This window comes from Psittacula echo, assembly GCF_963264785.1.
Source record: "Psittacula echo genome assembly, chromosome: Z".
Lineage (NCBI taxonomy): Eukaryota > Metazoa > Chordata > Aves > Psittaciformes > Psittacidae > Psittacula > Psittacula echo.
The window spans coordinates 92,442,451-92,459,127 of NC_137742.1; the positions used below are offsets into that span (position 1 = coordinate 92,442,451).

At 36.8% G+C, this 16,677-nt stretch overlaps 1 protein-coding gene across 1 annotated transcript in view; it reads left to right on the forward strand.

Annotated features, from left to right (window-relative positions):
* The window catches only part of ZNF536 (zinc finger protein 536), a gene marked incomplete at both ends in the record, with an annotated part of 188,691 nt that overhangs the window by 42,811 nt on the left and 129,203 nt on the right, over positions 1-16,677 (forward strand). Inside the window, one exon of the mRNA XM_080637305.1 lies at positions 13,848-14,000. Coding sequence (XP_080493431.1) covers positions 13,848-14,000 — 153 coding nt within the window. The remainder of the gene's footprint in view (positions 1-13,847; positions 14,001-16,677) is intronic.

The window sequence follows — 16,677 nt, forward strand, 5'->3', positions numbered from 1 at the left end:
ATCACCTGTCTGTAATTCTGCTTTGACTATGGTCGTATGATGCATATTTTTCAGGTAATATTTTCAATAATGCTTACTGATGTAAATCATTCTCATCCAGAAGTCTTGCGAAGCATTATAAAATAAATATGAATATGTGGAGAATCATTATGTTTGGTTTCCTTTATTTTGTGGTTAAAATGTAGATCATACTGCTGTTTTGGATCACAGTCTTAATTCGGAAAAATTACAATCATCATAGGTGGATTATACCTGTATCTTTTCAAACAGATGACAGAATATATTTCTGTGCTGTTTTTCCCTAAAGAAAAATTGAAAGATAAGAGGCAGGAGTTTCAAGTAACATTGCAACATTTAGTTGTCAAACTACGAATGGAAATTGCCATCATAGGGACTGCATGTTTACTCTCATACTTCAAAAAAACTGCAGTGAAAGTGTATCCACAAAGAAAGGAATCTCTTAAAAAAAAAAATAATCAAATAATGTCTTAGTAGATGAGCGGTGATCCAATGTAACTTAACCAAATATTAACTGAAAAGAACCCTGGAATACAGAGAAGGGAGTACAACGTTGTTTGGTGAGCAGCACTCACTGGAGTAGGACTGCAGGTGATGCTGCCTATCCAGAAGTTCTTTATTGGAATACAATTCCACTGATCTACATACAACACCCATCAGCTGGTACTGTTTGGCATCTGAGCTGCCTTTCCAAAATTGCAACTTCCCATTACTGTTTATTTTAAATACAAAATGCTACTCTCCTGCAGTTTTATGGTAAAAGTTGGTGTGGCAGCAGTATGGAGTTACTGACTATTAAGCAATGATGGGTTTTGGTTGTCCACCCTTTATTAAAATGTTCCAGCATTTTTTAGCAGGCTCTACTGCCCAGTAGTCAAAAGGATCCCTCTTTGACACAAGTAGGCATGATCCTTGTGACTGGGCTGCATATCTGTAGGTGGGATACCCCGGAATCTGTAGCCAGAAAAGAACTAGTACTTGTAAAATTGTTGAAATTGTTTTAATTTCAATTTCATTTGACCAGTTTATATAGCCATTCACCTGTTCTCAACCCCATACGTTACTTTGTTAGGTTGGCCTGTCCCACTGTAGACAGCTTTCAAATATTGCCGATTGCAAGCCAGTTTGTTATGTACCAAATTCTGTCTTGGCTTGTCAGGTTATTGGAGTAGCTCCCACTAGTACCATCCTGAAAAGGCACAGAAACATGTGTCTTCACAAATGCAGTAGCCTGCATTCAAGAGTTTAAATTAGTCTATTCACTGAGATGTTACTTATTGCATAGTGTCTCAGTTTAAGCTAGCAATTGGCCAGAGTTAGAATCTTAAGACTCTCTACAGTTATCCTGATATGTTTTGAGGATGGGTTTTGGTTTTTTTTTTCAGATTTTGACAGATTCGGGGATTTATTTTGTATGTGTAAGTCGTGGATTGTTTTGTCACAACAGAGCAAGGTGTTGAAAGTTTCCTATCTTTACAAAGTGTTTATCTGGTCTGGTTAGTGTTTATATCCTATACACTGCAGGTAATTTTACTACTGTTTAGAATAGTGAAGATTTTGTGAAAAGCTGGCCTTCCTCCATATGCTGTGGAATTATTCAATATGTGCTTGTGAAACTTCTGTTTCTTGCAAATGCAACTTAGGTCTCTCATCCTCTGGCTATAAGATGATGCTTTTTAAATAAGTGTGTCAACTTTAAAGGACATGCTATTGTTGAGTCATTTCCTTTAAAGTCAGTGTGGCTTTGTAAGGTTTCGCCTATTCTCTTTCATTGTAAAGATCTTCTGTCCTGTATATCTTACCTTTCTGTGATAAGATGTCCTTCTGTCAGCATTCAATGTCACATGGGCATCCTCAAGCTGGTAATTTCATGTTGGTAAATGCTGTGATGGTTACAGAGTGGTCATTGGTTCTGAAGATGCTGATTAGAAATGGTGCAATATGTTGTAAAGCCATTCACAGTGATGGGAGTCAAACACCCGGCAGAGTGGAGACTAAAAGACTGTGTTTTGTTAGGGAGGCATTAGTACCTGCTGCCGGTTTAGAATTTCTGGGGGAAAGGGAAGATCTCCAGGAATCTGAAATAAGGAGCCATAGCATTTACTTTTTCCTTGCCGGCTGTTCTAAGGTTAAAAAATTATTTTAAAAGTCATGGTGCAGAAAGTTAAGAGTCTATTCACTTTTTTTCCTGGCTGCTTACAGCTAAAAATTTTGTTTTACAGAAACAGCCTGTGAATTCATACTTAAGATAGTGCTATATGCTTTTGACTGTGTTCAAGAGGATCAGTCAGCACCAGATGCACTTGACTGATCCAAGTATTTATATGCTTGCAATAGTGTGTTACAAATTCAGTCCTGAGATGGATTTCATTGCATCATTCATTGCAGAATTTTGCAGTCAGATGTGTTTCCTGTATCTTACCATACACTTAGTAACATATGGGACCATCTTTCAGAGGATCATCTGAATATTTCCAGACTGTTTTACAGTATTTCTGTTTTCTGAGATGGTCAATAGTTAAATCTGGCCCTCACAGGCATGGCAGAGGAGCTCATGAGAACATTTTGGCTGAATTTCTGATGACGTTCATGAGGTAGAGAAGCAGCACCTGCTGTGATGGTAACAGTGACAGACTAATTCCAGGGCAAGGCAGCTTTCAAAACGAATTGAGCATCATGTGACTGTATAATTTAAAAGAAATGAAACAAGCTGGAACTTCAGCACAGCCTGTCTCCCCAGTATATGAGAAGTGAAGCAAATGAATATGGCCTTGAATACACTTTTTAATTTTTCAACACTGTATTTTGCCGACTTTAGTTCACTCTGTTGACTGTTCAGTCAGGCCATTTTTAAATTAAAAACGAATACACGGTTGAATTATTTATTAAACAAAAGGTGCTTCCGTGCATGCAGACTACCTGGATGTTGAATTTCTTTTACCACTGGAGTTTGAAGAAAGTGCATTGCTAGTAAGTGAAGAGATGGAACAACACTCCATCTTCGAAAACAAGACTTCCTCTGTCTATGGGGCAGACAGCTAACTTGTGTTTGTCCAGTCACAGAAGCATATGGATCTCTATTCAAGTGTCTAATTTTGACCTTAGTGTGAAGTTGTTTCCTGCGTTTGGCTCCATAGAGACAAAATGTCATTAATTGCTGGTAGAGATATGCGCCTGCAAATAATTTAGTCTGAATTATCTCCTAATTTTATACATGCTCCTGATGGGTTAAAATATGTATTTGCTGGTAAATTAATGTGGAGGAACTGTAAACAAGTGGAAGAAGGCTTGCGAAAACTCTACTGTGTTGCCATCAGCCTGTATGTCTCTTGAGGTTACCAGTTCATCTTAGGAGCATAAGTACTTTGAACAGCCACCCTTGCGCTGCTCAGCAGTGTTACTGCTTCTGTGTTGGTGTTCCAGATCTGTGCACAAGCCAGTGTTTCTTCTATTTTTAGAGGAACATGGCCTTCGAGCGCCTGATCTGATCTTGTCCTCTTCCCAGAAGAAAACAGCTCTTAGCTTCTGGTAGACTGTCTGGACTTCAAATCCTTTTGGCCAACCTCACTGAATCCGAGGGAACATCTGTCCAAAGGTTGATATTTCTCATCACTGATGTGGGACTTGATAACTATCTAGGATTATAGTGATATGAGAAGCGTAATGTGCTGCAAAAGGCCAGTGACCATGGCAGCAAAGAGGCTTTAGAGGAAGGTTTAGAGCACTCTGAAGAGCTCCCAGTCACATCAATGTGTAGGAGGGTGGTTGTGAGCCTATAGCCTTCCTGTGGAAGGGAAGCAGCGAGCAGTAGCGAGTGGCTGGGCACACCCTGGCTTTGATAGCTACAGATGGAGACCTAAAAGATTGCAGGGCCACAGTCCAACACCAGCACATGTAAAATAAGGCTCAGGATTTAGATAACTCTGTTCCAGCATACTGACGTGCATGGCCACAGTCCAACTCCAACACATGCAAAATTAGTTTCAGGATCATTCCAGCATACTGAAGCCTATGCCTAAACCAGTTACTGCCACAAGCTCAGCTAAATAAGAGGAAAGCGTTCAAAATAGTATTTTTTTTTTTCCTCTTTTTTTTTTTTTACCATCATAGTTTAGATGAAAAAAAATATATTTTTGTAGTAGAGAAGGGAAGCTGGGTTGCTGATATATCAGCTCCATAGGCAGCATTTCGTATTTTTATAGCCAACAAACAGCATATTATAGTATAGTGTAATTTAAGGCTATTTTAAAAAACAGATACAGGTTGACTTTTTCAGATACATCATTAGTGTAAAAAAATCAATGAGACTATTCATATAATATCATGTTTGAAGACATCGTGGTCTCAGTATGCCCACAATACATTGTTAAAACAATGAGGAAAAAACCCCATACTGAACAGTTAAAGGATCCCTTCTCAAGATTAGAAGTAATTAATTTAATCAATATTATTTCCATTATAGCAAAACTCATGTAATTAACATATTTTATTTATAGAAAAAAGGGTGATAGTAAAATAGTTTCAGCAGTTCAGAGTTGCTCACAAGTATTTTCTCAAGTACATTTTTGTGAAATGGGGAAAAAAGTTAGAAATTATACTGAAATGGCATGTACTGAAGAAGTTAAAAGGGAGAAAAATTATTTACAGAGGTATTTGTATTAGCTCACAGCAGTCGTTTAGTATGAAGGCAGCACTGGAAAGTAAAAGGTAAGAAAATAGAGATACTGGAAAAGTGTCTAAATGTTGTAACACACACCGTGACATTATTCACATTTTGGAGATGCTGTCAGCACCTCTGTAATCAGTAATCTGCAAATGGAATGACAGTCTTTAATTCTTTCTCATTTTGTTGAGGGGGAAATTAGTACTTTAGCCACCTGTACAGTTGGTTTTATGAGACTGAGTCTATTGTTGGTTTCTTTCTTACTGGCATCTACAGAAAGATGTTTTTGTGACATTTAAAATAATTTGCATTTTTCTGTATTAGAATGATTTATTTTTTTTTAAATCCGCTGACCTGCTACCAGCCTTTCTATGCAGCTAAGATAATAATAATGAAAAGGGGTTTTCTTAATCAATAGTAAGTAAAAACTTGTCCAATGATACCTGATGCCCTAAGAGCTACTTATCATGTAGTCAAGTCTGTGATTCTGACTTGAAAAATGATTTGTTTTTTCGATTTGCTTAAGCCCAGCAACTCAAGGTGAAACTTGGCTAGTGTTGTTATTGAATATTTCGACACAAATACTCAAAAAAATTTAAAATATATTAATGGATTTTGAAAACTACATGGAGTTGAGTGTTGATTTGTGCCGTTAATCTCACAGGTTCTTGTTGGGCACATGGGAAGAACCTAGAGAAAATAGATCCAATACCACTCTCTTCCACCCAGATGCACCATCTTTCCTACAATTTACTGGCACCATCTTAAATTTTCTTCACAGTGTAGTCTCTACTCTGTACCAAATGGTTCTGTTTGCTCCATATTTATTTTAGGAACAAGCTTATAATGAAATACACCTTATCTGTTTGGTCTGTAGGTATGTAGAGGTGCTAACATGTGGAAGACACAGGGTAAGCATGGAAGCAAGAAGGCAATATATTCATTCACAGAAGTCCAGTTAATGGTTATTTTAGTTGATTAGCTAGCAACTTCATTCTGTCCCTCATGAAATTGCCTCCACAGATTCTTACTTCTGGAGCTTAATCAGCAGTAGCAATCCATCCCAGGAGTGGGAGATCAGGAGTACTTAATTAAAGAGGGACTATAAGGCAACTCTCCCAAATTGGATATCTGATCTGGCCTTGGCATCAGGAGAGCAATGCTAGGTAAAAGTGTTTATCAAGCTCCATGTAGCCACTCCACAAATCTCAGAGATGGGAATATGATGCAGACAGCCTGTAGAAGCTGCTATAACCTGAGTAGTATGGGCTTTAAGGCCATCTGGTACCTGAACACCTGCCTGCAAATAACACGTACAAATCCAAAAGATGGTCCAGTTGGATAGCTTCTCTGCTTAGATTCCCCACTAGAATTTTCTCCAAAAGCAGTAAACAATCTGTATGAAGTGTAGAAAGACCTTGTCCTCTCTGATCAGTAATCGAGTGCCCATTTCAAATTTAGGTGACAGGATCAAAGCTAACACAGGTGACCTAAGGGCTTGGGTAAGAAAACTAGTGAAACAGGCTTACATGAGAATCACAGACCACAATTGGCAGGAACATTTGGTAAAAATCCAGAATATTCTGAGCTCCTTTAAGAAAAGGAGGGGAAAAACATGTCACATGGAAGGTTTGAGAGCTAACATTGCTGTCAGAAGTATAAATGAAAACCAGAGTAAACTTTGAGGATAGATGGCAACATTGGCAAAATACCAAGGAAACATCCATGAGTATATATTTAAGCCCAGCATTGCTGATCCAAAGAGTAAATATCTGCTTTGCTCATGAAAATACATGTTCTGGACAGAGAAGTACAATAAGGTGTTCTGGCAGCTCAGATGTGCACTTCTGAAGAAAGCAAGAACAAGCAGAAGCTCAAAACTGAGAGTAACTAGCGCTACATCCAAAACAGCAGACACATCGTTCTGATGAATGACAAAGCACATCCTCTTTTAAAGTATCCATTTTTCCTGTGGAAAGATTGTACAAGTGTAGTGGAACTTCATGAGCCTCATTTAGTAAACTCAGTGATTTGGGATCTGAAGTACTTTGATCTATACAGTCAAATTAAGGATGTGGGATTTCAAAGCCGTGATTCAGGAATAGCATTACTGAAAACCCAATGAAGTAGTTGAATGGTAGAAGGGTTTCATGTGAAGGGCTTAGGAATGAAGATAGCAGGATTTTGAAACAAACCAGCAAAAACAGAGTTAGAAGGAATGCTATAGTGACCTGTGGTCATTTGCTGCAAGCTCAGCTCTCATTAGGTAGCTGTAGGTTCCAGGATCTAGTGGTGTTACCATAAAGCTGAAGACTATTTAACCAAAGACAAGCACTCTCATGGCCATGCTCTGTGTATGTCTGAGGTTTTTTGTTGAATGCAGTGAAGGACTGTGCACAGGTCTGACTGCATAAATTGTAATTTACACTTTTGAATTACATACCAGATGTCCATGTGATTTTAGAATGAGCACTGGAAGAGGATGAAGAATTTTGGTATGCCTATATGTGCATATATTTAAAAAAAAACTTCAGCACTCTTTTCAGTTTCATTTTATATTTTTTTATAATTCAATCTTATCAAAACTAACATTTCAATAATCTGCTCCAGTCCTTATTCAAATCTAAGATTAAAGTTTTGAGCTTACTTTTTTCCCATGTATGTATGAAGATTTGCAGGATAATGGTATTTAACTGTAATCTTCTTGGTGCATGGACCGTATTCCATTGATTTTGTATAACTGAACTCAGTATCACTGATTAATAAAACAATAAATACAGAAAATGAACTATTTTGTGTTTTATTAACAATTTGCATTTCGTGTAGTATTTCACTTTAAGTACAAACTCACACACTCTCAAATGGTAAGATGTAATTGCTGATCATGTATCTCTTTGTTCCAGACACTTTTATAAAAGTGTATGTATTATGTATGATGTGACCTTCAAATGTCATGAATGCATTGTGCAATAAACTGTCAATATTTGTGGCTATAAGGTACTAGATGACTTTTACAATAATTGGAACAGCTTTATTAAAAGCTTGGATCACTCAGCTGGTTAAAGAGAAAGACACAGGCCAATGTTCATCTGGGAGTTTCTTTCTGCCAACTGTTAAATGAAAGATGCTGTAAGGTGCTTAAGATGTCTTTTTTCTTTATTTTTTTTCTTTAAGATTCGGTTAACAAGGTCTCATGCAAAAAATGTTCTCTCCAATATGCTTATTTTTCAGTCCAAACTGAGCTCTGTAAGTTAATGGCAAGTAACCAACCCTGTGTTCTAAGTATTACATCTGATTTCTGTGTCTTTTGGTCATGCCATTCTTCAAACAAATCAAGCAGCTAAAATATGTACTCAGAAACTGTGTTTGAACTTTGATTATCTTAAATAGTTTTAAAGTTTTAGAATAACTTGAAAAGTAAGGCTGCTAAGAACTCCAAAACAAAAACTCTGTAGGGAATTTGAATGAAATGAAAAAAGAGGATAAGAAACATTTTGTGATAAACAAAAGCTTAATTTTGGTTATGTGTCTATTGATGTCTCTTTGTGGTTTATATATACAGCCTCTTGTGTGTTTCTCAGAATGCGCACCACCGTGAAAAGTGTTAAGATGCAACCAATATTTCCATACATGTAGTATTGTCATGCAAAGTGTTTTGTGCCCATGAGGTGCAAAAAATACCTATCTCCAGGTGTGTCCTGTCTCCAGGTGTGGGTTTAAGGTGTGTGTGTGCTGCCCCTGCCCCATACCCAGCCACCAGTTACTAAGAAATTGCTTAGAATATTTTGCCTCCCTTTCTCTTGTGCTTCAAATAATGCCTAGATAGCTCCCTTGAAGCCCGAGGTATTGGCTATGACTGTCATTTGCACACTTACAAATGTTGCAAGTCTTACCTTACATAAATGATTATGAGAATTTTAATTCTGTTTAATTTAGCTTGTATTTTGAATTAAAATCTGCTGACGCAGTGAGGCTGTAGAGGCTGGACAGTTTGTGCTTTTACTTGGTTCAGAGTGCTAAGTGGGAAGCCTGATGTCAAAAGTGGTATCTTTTTATTTACCAGTGGAACCCTCAGTATAATCTTTATTTCTAATAATACAAACAATGTGAATGCTGCTTTCTCACTAGTAGGCTTCCTTTCCAATTCTCTTCTAAAATAGCTCTCTGTTTAAACAAATCCCCTGCCAATCCATAGTAACAGTGTAAGATTCCCATATATGGCCGTTATAAAACCTAAATCCTTGATGGAACAATAGAGACAGCAAGTTGCTCCTGACCTAAGACATTAGTAACTCTTTCCGGAGGCCTAAAATATAACTGTAATATTTAGTAATATTAGTCTCTTTCGTTTGAAGCCATGAACTTCACTAGCAAAAAAGTGTAGTGACATCTGCTAATAGGATTCTAATTTCAAATTATGAGCACTGGGCCAGATTCTGTTCTCATTTACATCGAAGCATAGTAATTGAAGCTCCTTCAGGTAGCTAGAAAAATAGGGTTAATTATATGTCTAATTATACTCCTATTTTCTGTCATTTTCAGTATTATTAAAGCTTTTTCTAAGGAACAGGCAAGAAAAGTAAAGCATGTTTTCCCAGAAACTTTGCATATCCTGTACTGCTTCCCAGGGAATGAGGTGGTCAAGTCCAGGCATACTTCCATAAAGGTGGCAGCATTGACAGATTAACACATTGAATATCCTCTAACACCCTTCTTGAGATTAGATTCAGGATATAATTTTTCCTGCCACAAAATGGGCTAATCAGGGTGGTTTATAGATCATAAAAAAATAAATGTGGTCACTACCACTTCTTGTTGCACCATGATTTGTTTAGCAATTACAGGCAGTTCTAAAGAACTACAAATATTTTGAATTTCAGAAATATATGAAAACCTGGGATTATGTGCAGCTTTACAGACTTCTGGCCATATTTTCAAAGGGTTCTTTAAAAATGTCTGAAAAATGTACAAGCACATACACATACTTATAAATGTGATTACCTATTCTGTGAGTTGATTACCTTTTCCATGTGACTGCCTGGTTTTGGCTAATTTGGCAATCCTTGTGTCAACGAATTCCAACTGACAGCATCGATAATTTAGTCTGCACGAGGACTGCAATTTAGCTCCTTTGAACATGAAAGTACCTCTTTGTGAATTGCTGCACTTTCACATACACGCAGCAAATAAATACTCTGGTAAAATTTATGGGACATGCATGTAGATGCTCCTTTGAAAGTTTGGCTGCTAACATGACTGAAGTCAGTGCTGGTACCTAAACAACTAAAAACAGGTTTCTTTTTAGAATGTTTTTTTCTAATCATGTTTATAGACTTATCCCTTACCCCAGACAGATAGACCAGTGGTATAGAACATCTGTGGAATTTTCAAATAATTCTTTTTCTTTAGCTCTTCTTATGATTGGCTAGGTACCTTTTGCTTTGAGTACACAGATTCACTATCCACCTAAGTTTGTCTTCTCTTGAGATATCCACTGAATTTGGCATTGTGCCTCTGTAGCATCTTCATCTGTGTGCCAAGGGCACTGCTAGCCATGGCAATAGCTCATTTCTGGGTAGACCATTTCGGATGCCTAGTAAGATAACTGATGTGAATAAGGATTCACTGGTGTGCTTCTCTCTTTTAAACTGCTCCTGACTCAAAATTGTTTATTTGGATTATCTGGTTCTGTGGAAATTTCATTTCCAGCTACTTCAGTATTATTTCTGGCTTTTTGTCCCTCGTCTCCTGAGAAGCAAGCATCTGTCTGAAGAAGGGCTAGGCCTTCAAATACTGATCTTGTGGATTGCTTAATTTCAATTTCAGTCTATGTGGTGAATATATTTGCTCACATTTGGCCAAATTGGCTCTTTGGTTATGCAGCTAATCACTGCCTTCTGATATGAATGCTCAAGTGAACTTTGTTTACTTGCATTTGTCCCATGAGAATGTGACAGGAAAGCTCGGCTAAAGTAAATTCAGAGACAAAGCTTGGAAGCCTTACATCTAGTGTATACATCTATACCATATTTTATACTGTGTTCTGTTATTTCCTGCACTCAAATCAGGAAAGATAGGGATGGGCAGGAAGACATTCAAGATGCAGACGTGCCTATAATGGAAGTAGATAGATAGTAAGAAAAAGCAGTCTAATCTCGCATGTAGTGCATATCATATAGACCACATAACTTAGCGAACCACAATGGCTGTAAGATAAGTAAGTAACTTCTCTCCTTCCTTCCTGATCTTTTATCCTCGGAATTGAGCAGCCCAAAAGCCATAGCTCAAATCCCAAATAAATCATAAATTAAATTAACTTGCTGGGGCTAATCCTAGTTCTGCAGGTCAGTAAAACATTACTACAGTTTTGCACATAAACAGAGCTACCAGTTTCTACTTAGGAAGGGATCTCAGTAGTATGAGAAGGGGGACATCAGTGGTGTTAGAATAAGCAACTCTTGGTAGTGCTGAAGATTTTTCATTCCCCACATACACTGCTGTTGGCAAAGTCTCTGTACACTAGTTTGCTTATCAACTTTTTCCTTGCTTATCTGTTCTTTTTCTGTGTCACTTTTTTCCCCCCTTTGTTTTCCCTTTTGATTTAAGAGACTCAGTATAAATACCCCTGTTGTAGCAGTCAGTGAGACTTAAGTGCATTTTAAACTTAAGTGCCTTGACAATAGGTAAATTTTGCCAAAATGGGGCCCTGGTAAGAAGCTTGGGGTAGCATTTGATGGGGAGAGTCGGCAGCCTTGAATGTATCTTTTCATTGTTTGAAGTAAAAGAACTTAGATGTAAAGCAGCTCATTCAGGTAGCGATGGCCTCCAGGCTTCCGTGGGCTTTGTAGACAGAGGAATTCAAAAGAAAACCCCTCAGCTCAGCTTTAAAGTCTTAGGAATGCTTTCACTGTGGGAAGAAAAATTCTTCAAGGTAAGGCCCCTGTTGGAGCAAAGCCTTTTGGAGCTATCTACTGTATGTCTACTTAAATCTAAAAGAAAACTCTTCAGACCACCCACATCTTTCTTTGCTTCATTGTTGTTTTCAGTTTGCTTTTTCAGAGGGATTACTGCTAGAGTAAACTCCATCGTCTCACTGCCTTGAAAAAATTCAATTTTGTGTAAAGTGAAAATTAGACTCTTAAATCTGCAAAGTGAGCTGTTTATCTTACAAATTTATTCTTTTTTATTGGGCCACACATATTCTAGATAGAAAGATAAAAGGCAAATGGATAACAGGCCATCATTTAGAGTGACATATAGCAAAACATAACTAGTAGGCTTAGTCGGTAAATTCTTCCTGAGTGGCTTGTTAGCTTTATCCATATATTTATCTATAATGCTGATATAGTATTTATTGAAAACCAAAATAAAATCCTGCAGTTTATCATCATGCGTTCTGGTTTTTGCACTTCAGAAAAATCTTTTTGCACCCAGGAATTTATTTTTTCCTGAAGCAGCTTGAGACATAACTATATGCAACTTTTGAGGAGAGAAAAAAAAGGAAAATCTGAACTCTTTAGGAAGCCTGGAATTATAAACTAGAACCTATATGTGTGTTTCTGGACTCATAAAGACAAAATAAACTTCTACAGTATGTTATTTTACATACTTGTGAATAATTCAAAATGACAGTTACTAGATTTCTAACTTTAATATTGTGCTTCAACTCTGCAGTCTAAGAACAATCAGAAAATGTTAAACAAGAATTTTATGTGAAAAGTATCAGATTTTACCTTTTACAAATTAGCAATAACTTGATTACATGCACGACTAAGAAAAGAATTTATATAAATGTGTATAAATCACTATATCATGCCCTTCTTTCAGCTTTAAGTGAAATAGTTTAGGGGGACCATTTTATAATAAATAATGAAATGCCTGTTAGTGTTACCTTTTCCAGAGATGTGGATATTTGGGTCTCTGCTGCTGTGTGAATAGTTTTTGTTTGAGCCAAAATGTTTAAGTCTTTCTCATGTCCCATCACTTCCATTTAAAAGGCAATGCTGTGTAAATTGCACTATGTTTCCTGACAGCTTTAGTTACATGTCAAATGGGTGAAGGCAGAAGGTTTTTAGTCAGTAGTTCATGGTTGAAATAATCAAGCCTCTGCATGCAGATTTTCACTATATGCTCTCCACCTCAAGAGAACCCCTATAGCTCAGCTTTTGCACAGGGGTCTGAGGATGTGCCCATGTGTATGGCACCTTTGTGGCATGCCAGGAGTATAAATCTGGTTCAGGATGTCAACATTTGCCATGATACTTTTTGGTGAAATTGTGAACTGATATGTGTATGTAATATTATGTGTCCCTCTAAGTACAAGTGAGTCTTGTGTGGTTTGAATAATGACTTGTTTTAAAGTGCCCTATGTTTTTTGCAATTTTTATGTCATTGTTTTGTAAGTTATTTTGTTCTTTGCCTGCTTGCATAATAGCAGCCTGTGCAAGATAGCTGAGAATGATTGTTTCTTTATATCTAGAGAGAGATGTTCTGGAATCTCACCTGTTGTATTACGATGCAAAGAATAAGTATAGCTGTAAACACTGAAGGAGGAAACTCAGGAGCTGCGTGTGAGACGGAGAAGGAATTCTCCTCATCTGACCAATTTTTCCATTGCCTTTCCCATAATATTAGGTTGCACACTAGGCTGTGTGTTGTAGCTCCAGTGCTGAACTGTTGCAGAGGGAAGTTGATTAGCTTCCTTGTAGTCATTGCCACCGCTGCTGGAACCCCTGCCACTGCAGTCCTCTTGTTTTAATACACTGATGCAAACTTTTTTCCCTATTAAAAGTATACAGATTTTCACAATACTTATAAATTAAATAGATTCAGCAAAACAACAATCTCAAACTTTTTTTTTTTTTTAAATTAATAGGAACTAAGCAAAAGAAGAAATCAAACCAGCTGCTGACACAGCTGTTTCTTTTCTTGTATAATTCAGTTCAATATAAAGGTACCATATGCTGCTTAAAATGATGATAGGAAAGATGAAATAATTTAAGACAATAACAAGAAAATACAGAAATTGTCAGCATTCTGTCAGATTTAAAGAATGAAATAGACAGGTGTAGTATTGACATGTTTAACTTTGTGTTGTGTTAGCAGTTTTAGTGAGAACAACTTCTGACATGTGCTGAAGTGATGTGAGAACATTTCTGTGTTGCAGACATTGGAGAAGAAGCTGGGAGATCTGTAGGAGTCCAGCAGCCAGCTTTACTGAGAGACAGGAGCCTTGGTTCTGCCATGAAAGACTGCCCATATTGCGGAAAAACTTTCAGAACATCACATCACTTAAAGGTCCACTTGAGAATACATACAGGTGAGAGGAACGAGTGAGCGGAGCGCTGTCAACATGCCGTGTGTGTGTGGGTTAATGTAATATGTGGCTAGGAGCCTTAATTCCCAATGTAGATTTGGACTCATTAGTTGGAGAAAGTCGTTTGAGAAAGATATATGACAGTCTTAAATAAAAGCACAAGGAATGTGTTGTTGGATAAAGACCACTATAATAGAATCATCTTTTCCCAGTTGAGGTTATTTCTGTCTCATTCGCTGCTTCATCACTGTTTCCTTCAATTACCCTTGTCCTTCAATAGCATAAGCCTATTGGTTTCAGACTTAGTTATACTAACTGCTTCAAAGGCCTTCCCTCGCATCTGCTTAGGGATTCTGTATGTTTTTCTCAGAGTTACTATTTTTGTTCCATTTAGCACGCTCATTTTTAATCTCTCAGTGTTCATATGAATGCATCAGCTTCATGGATCTGCCTGTTTTTTTATTTATTTATTTTCACTAGAACTCACCCAACTTAGTACCTGTAAGTAGTAAAACTTAGCATGTTTCTACCCTACAGAGACTTACTGCTGATCTGGATTCTCACTTTATGTCACTCTTTGGGTGGACTGCTCTCAATACTAGTAAACCATCCCACTCCATTTAAATTAAAATACCTTGTTTGCTTAAAAGTACATATGTGCATGGTAAAGTTCATGTAGAGACACAGTATATGTTTAAGAAGACTTACTCTATCCATAGTTAAAATCTGACATACAGTGTTGATATCCATCCAGTTTGTGTCCAATATGATACAGTTTTCTTCCAAGACTTAGGTATTGTGGTAGGCTTTGGGAAAGTATGTAAAACTGGACATTTAGGAGACTTCTCTTAGGAAACAGACATAGTGAACACTGTAATTGTGAAGTCATTCTCATTTTAAACCATTTAAAATTAATTTCAGAATTTTCCTGCTGCTTTTCTAATTGATAGGTAAAATAAATTACATGCAGAAATACTTTTCAGTTGTATGTCCACCTTGAAAAACTCCACTTTCACTTTCAGTGAAATACCAGATAAGCAGTATTTTCCTCCCTTCCCAAAATAAGCAGTCATGTTTCTCCCATGTGCTTTCACAGATATAATATACTTAATATTTGGATTGCAAATATAAGGCCTGATTTTAAAAAAACTGAAAGTGAAGGCTGAAAATTATTTGAAGAAAAACATGTCACTGTTGAGATGGGAAAGTTCATTCATTGTACTTTTTTTCTTCTTTTGCTGGATTGTGGATTAGGGGTATATATGCCACACTGGTTTGATCTGAATTTTAAAATTTGGCACCTTGAGATAGTTTTGACTGACCGGATTGCAGGGCAGGAATATTCTTTCCCCTGTGCTGGACTTTGTGAAAACTCTATTTATGTGCACTATTTATGTGCTTCCTAATGTAATAAAAGTAAATAAATGGTAGCTGTTTTATTGGAAAATAATCTTGTAAATATTAGGTTTAAACAGTTTGACATTTTTACTGTTGGAGAAGCAAAGGAAAATTCTTTAAAATAATCTGATGATATCCACCTCTCGCCTTTGCTTTATTATATAGGGGTCATTTTGTTCTTGTTTTAAAGATGGCAGCGATTATGCATTTGGTGTTTGTGGCTTAGAACTAATAGAAAGTAAATTAATTGCAATGGAAATAGTCCATAAAACTTGCATATTAAAACTGACTAAACAAAATTAAAACAAGAAAAAATAAACCATGTATAAAATAACAACAAAAAAGAAAACATCATACAGACTGTTGAAACAACATTCGCAATATATTTAAAAACCATTATCATTTAAAAATAGATAAAGATCAATTTCCATTAGGTTGAGAACAAAATATTAGTAAATAATGGGAAGAGTATGTTTAAATGGAGCAATATTTTACATATTGGGAATAATCCTAATAAATATTATAAAAATGTAAATTGGCAAATTACTAGAGTTATTAAATAGAAATTAAGTTGCTTTGCAGTAAATGGAAATGATGTAATAGATACCAGTTATTAAACAAATACCGGTTAGCTCATACTTACCAGGGACAGTTTCCTGCCTTTTATGTCACACTGCCTTTATTATATGCCTAGATCATATAACTGATTGATAAAAAACACTTTACTGTGTTTCTCCACTACATTAACTCAATTACCGTTCTTGTTCTCACAGCACCTGTTTGTTAGAGATGAACTCAAGCAGTTCAGCAGAAGTCAGGTTCCTTTGAACATCTGTGTGTTTGGAGGCACATGAGTAGGTTGGTTTGGTACGCCTGCCAAGGCAAGACCCAACGTCTGATCCAGCCAGGAGGTGCTTCTGTGGCACTTGGCCCAAAAAGGCTAGAGAAGCTGTTTAGTCCCCCATAAGACAAGGAAACTGTGCTCTATTTTAGAAGAATTAGCTAGTGTCCTGGGTGGCTTTTTATTTCTTTTGGCTATTTAATGGTTGCAACCTTCTCCACACTGAGTCTCCATTTCTGTGTAGTTTGCTATCATATAATAAGCTTCTGAAGAAAAAGAAAATAAAATCAAGGTTTTATTTAGCATGTTGAGTCGAGTTCCAACACACAATTGTAGATTTTTCTTCTTATCTATTTCAATAATATTCAGCCAGGAAGAGCTTTAAGGGGAAGATGGTAAGATATGATTTCTGAGTGTTCCCATATGATAACAAGAAAAGGG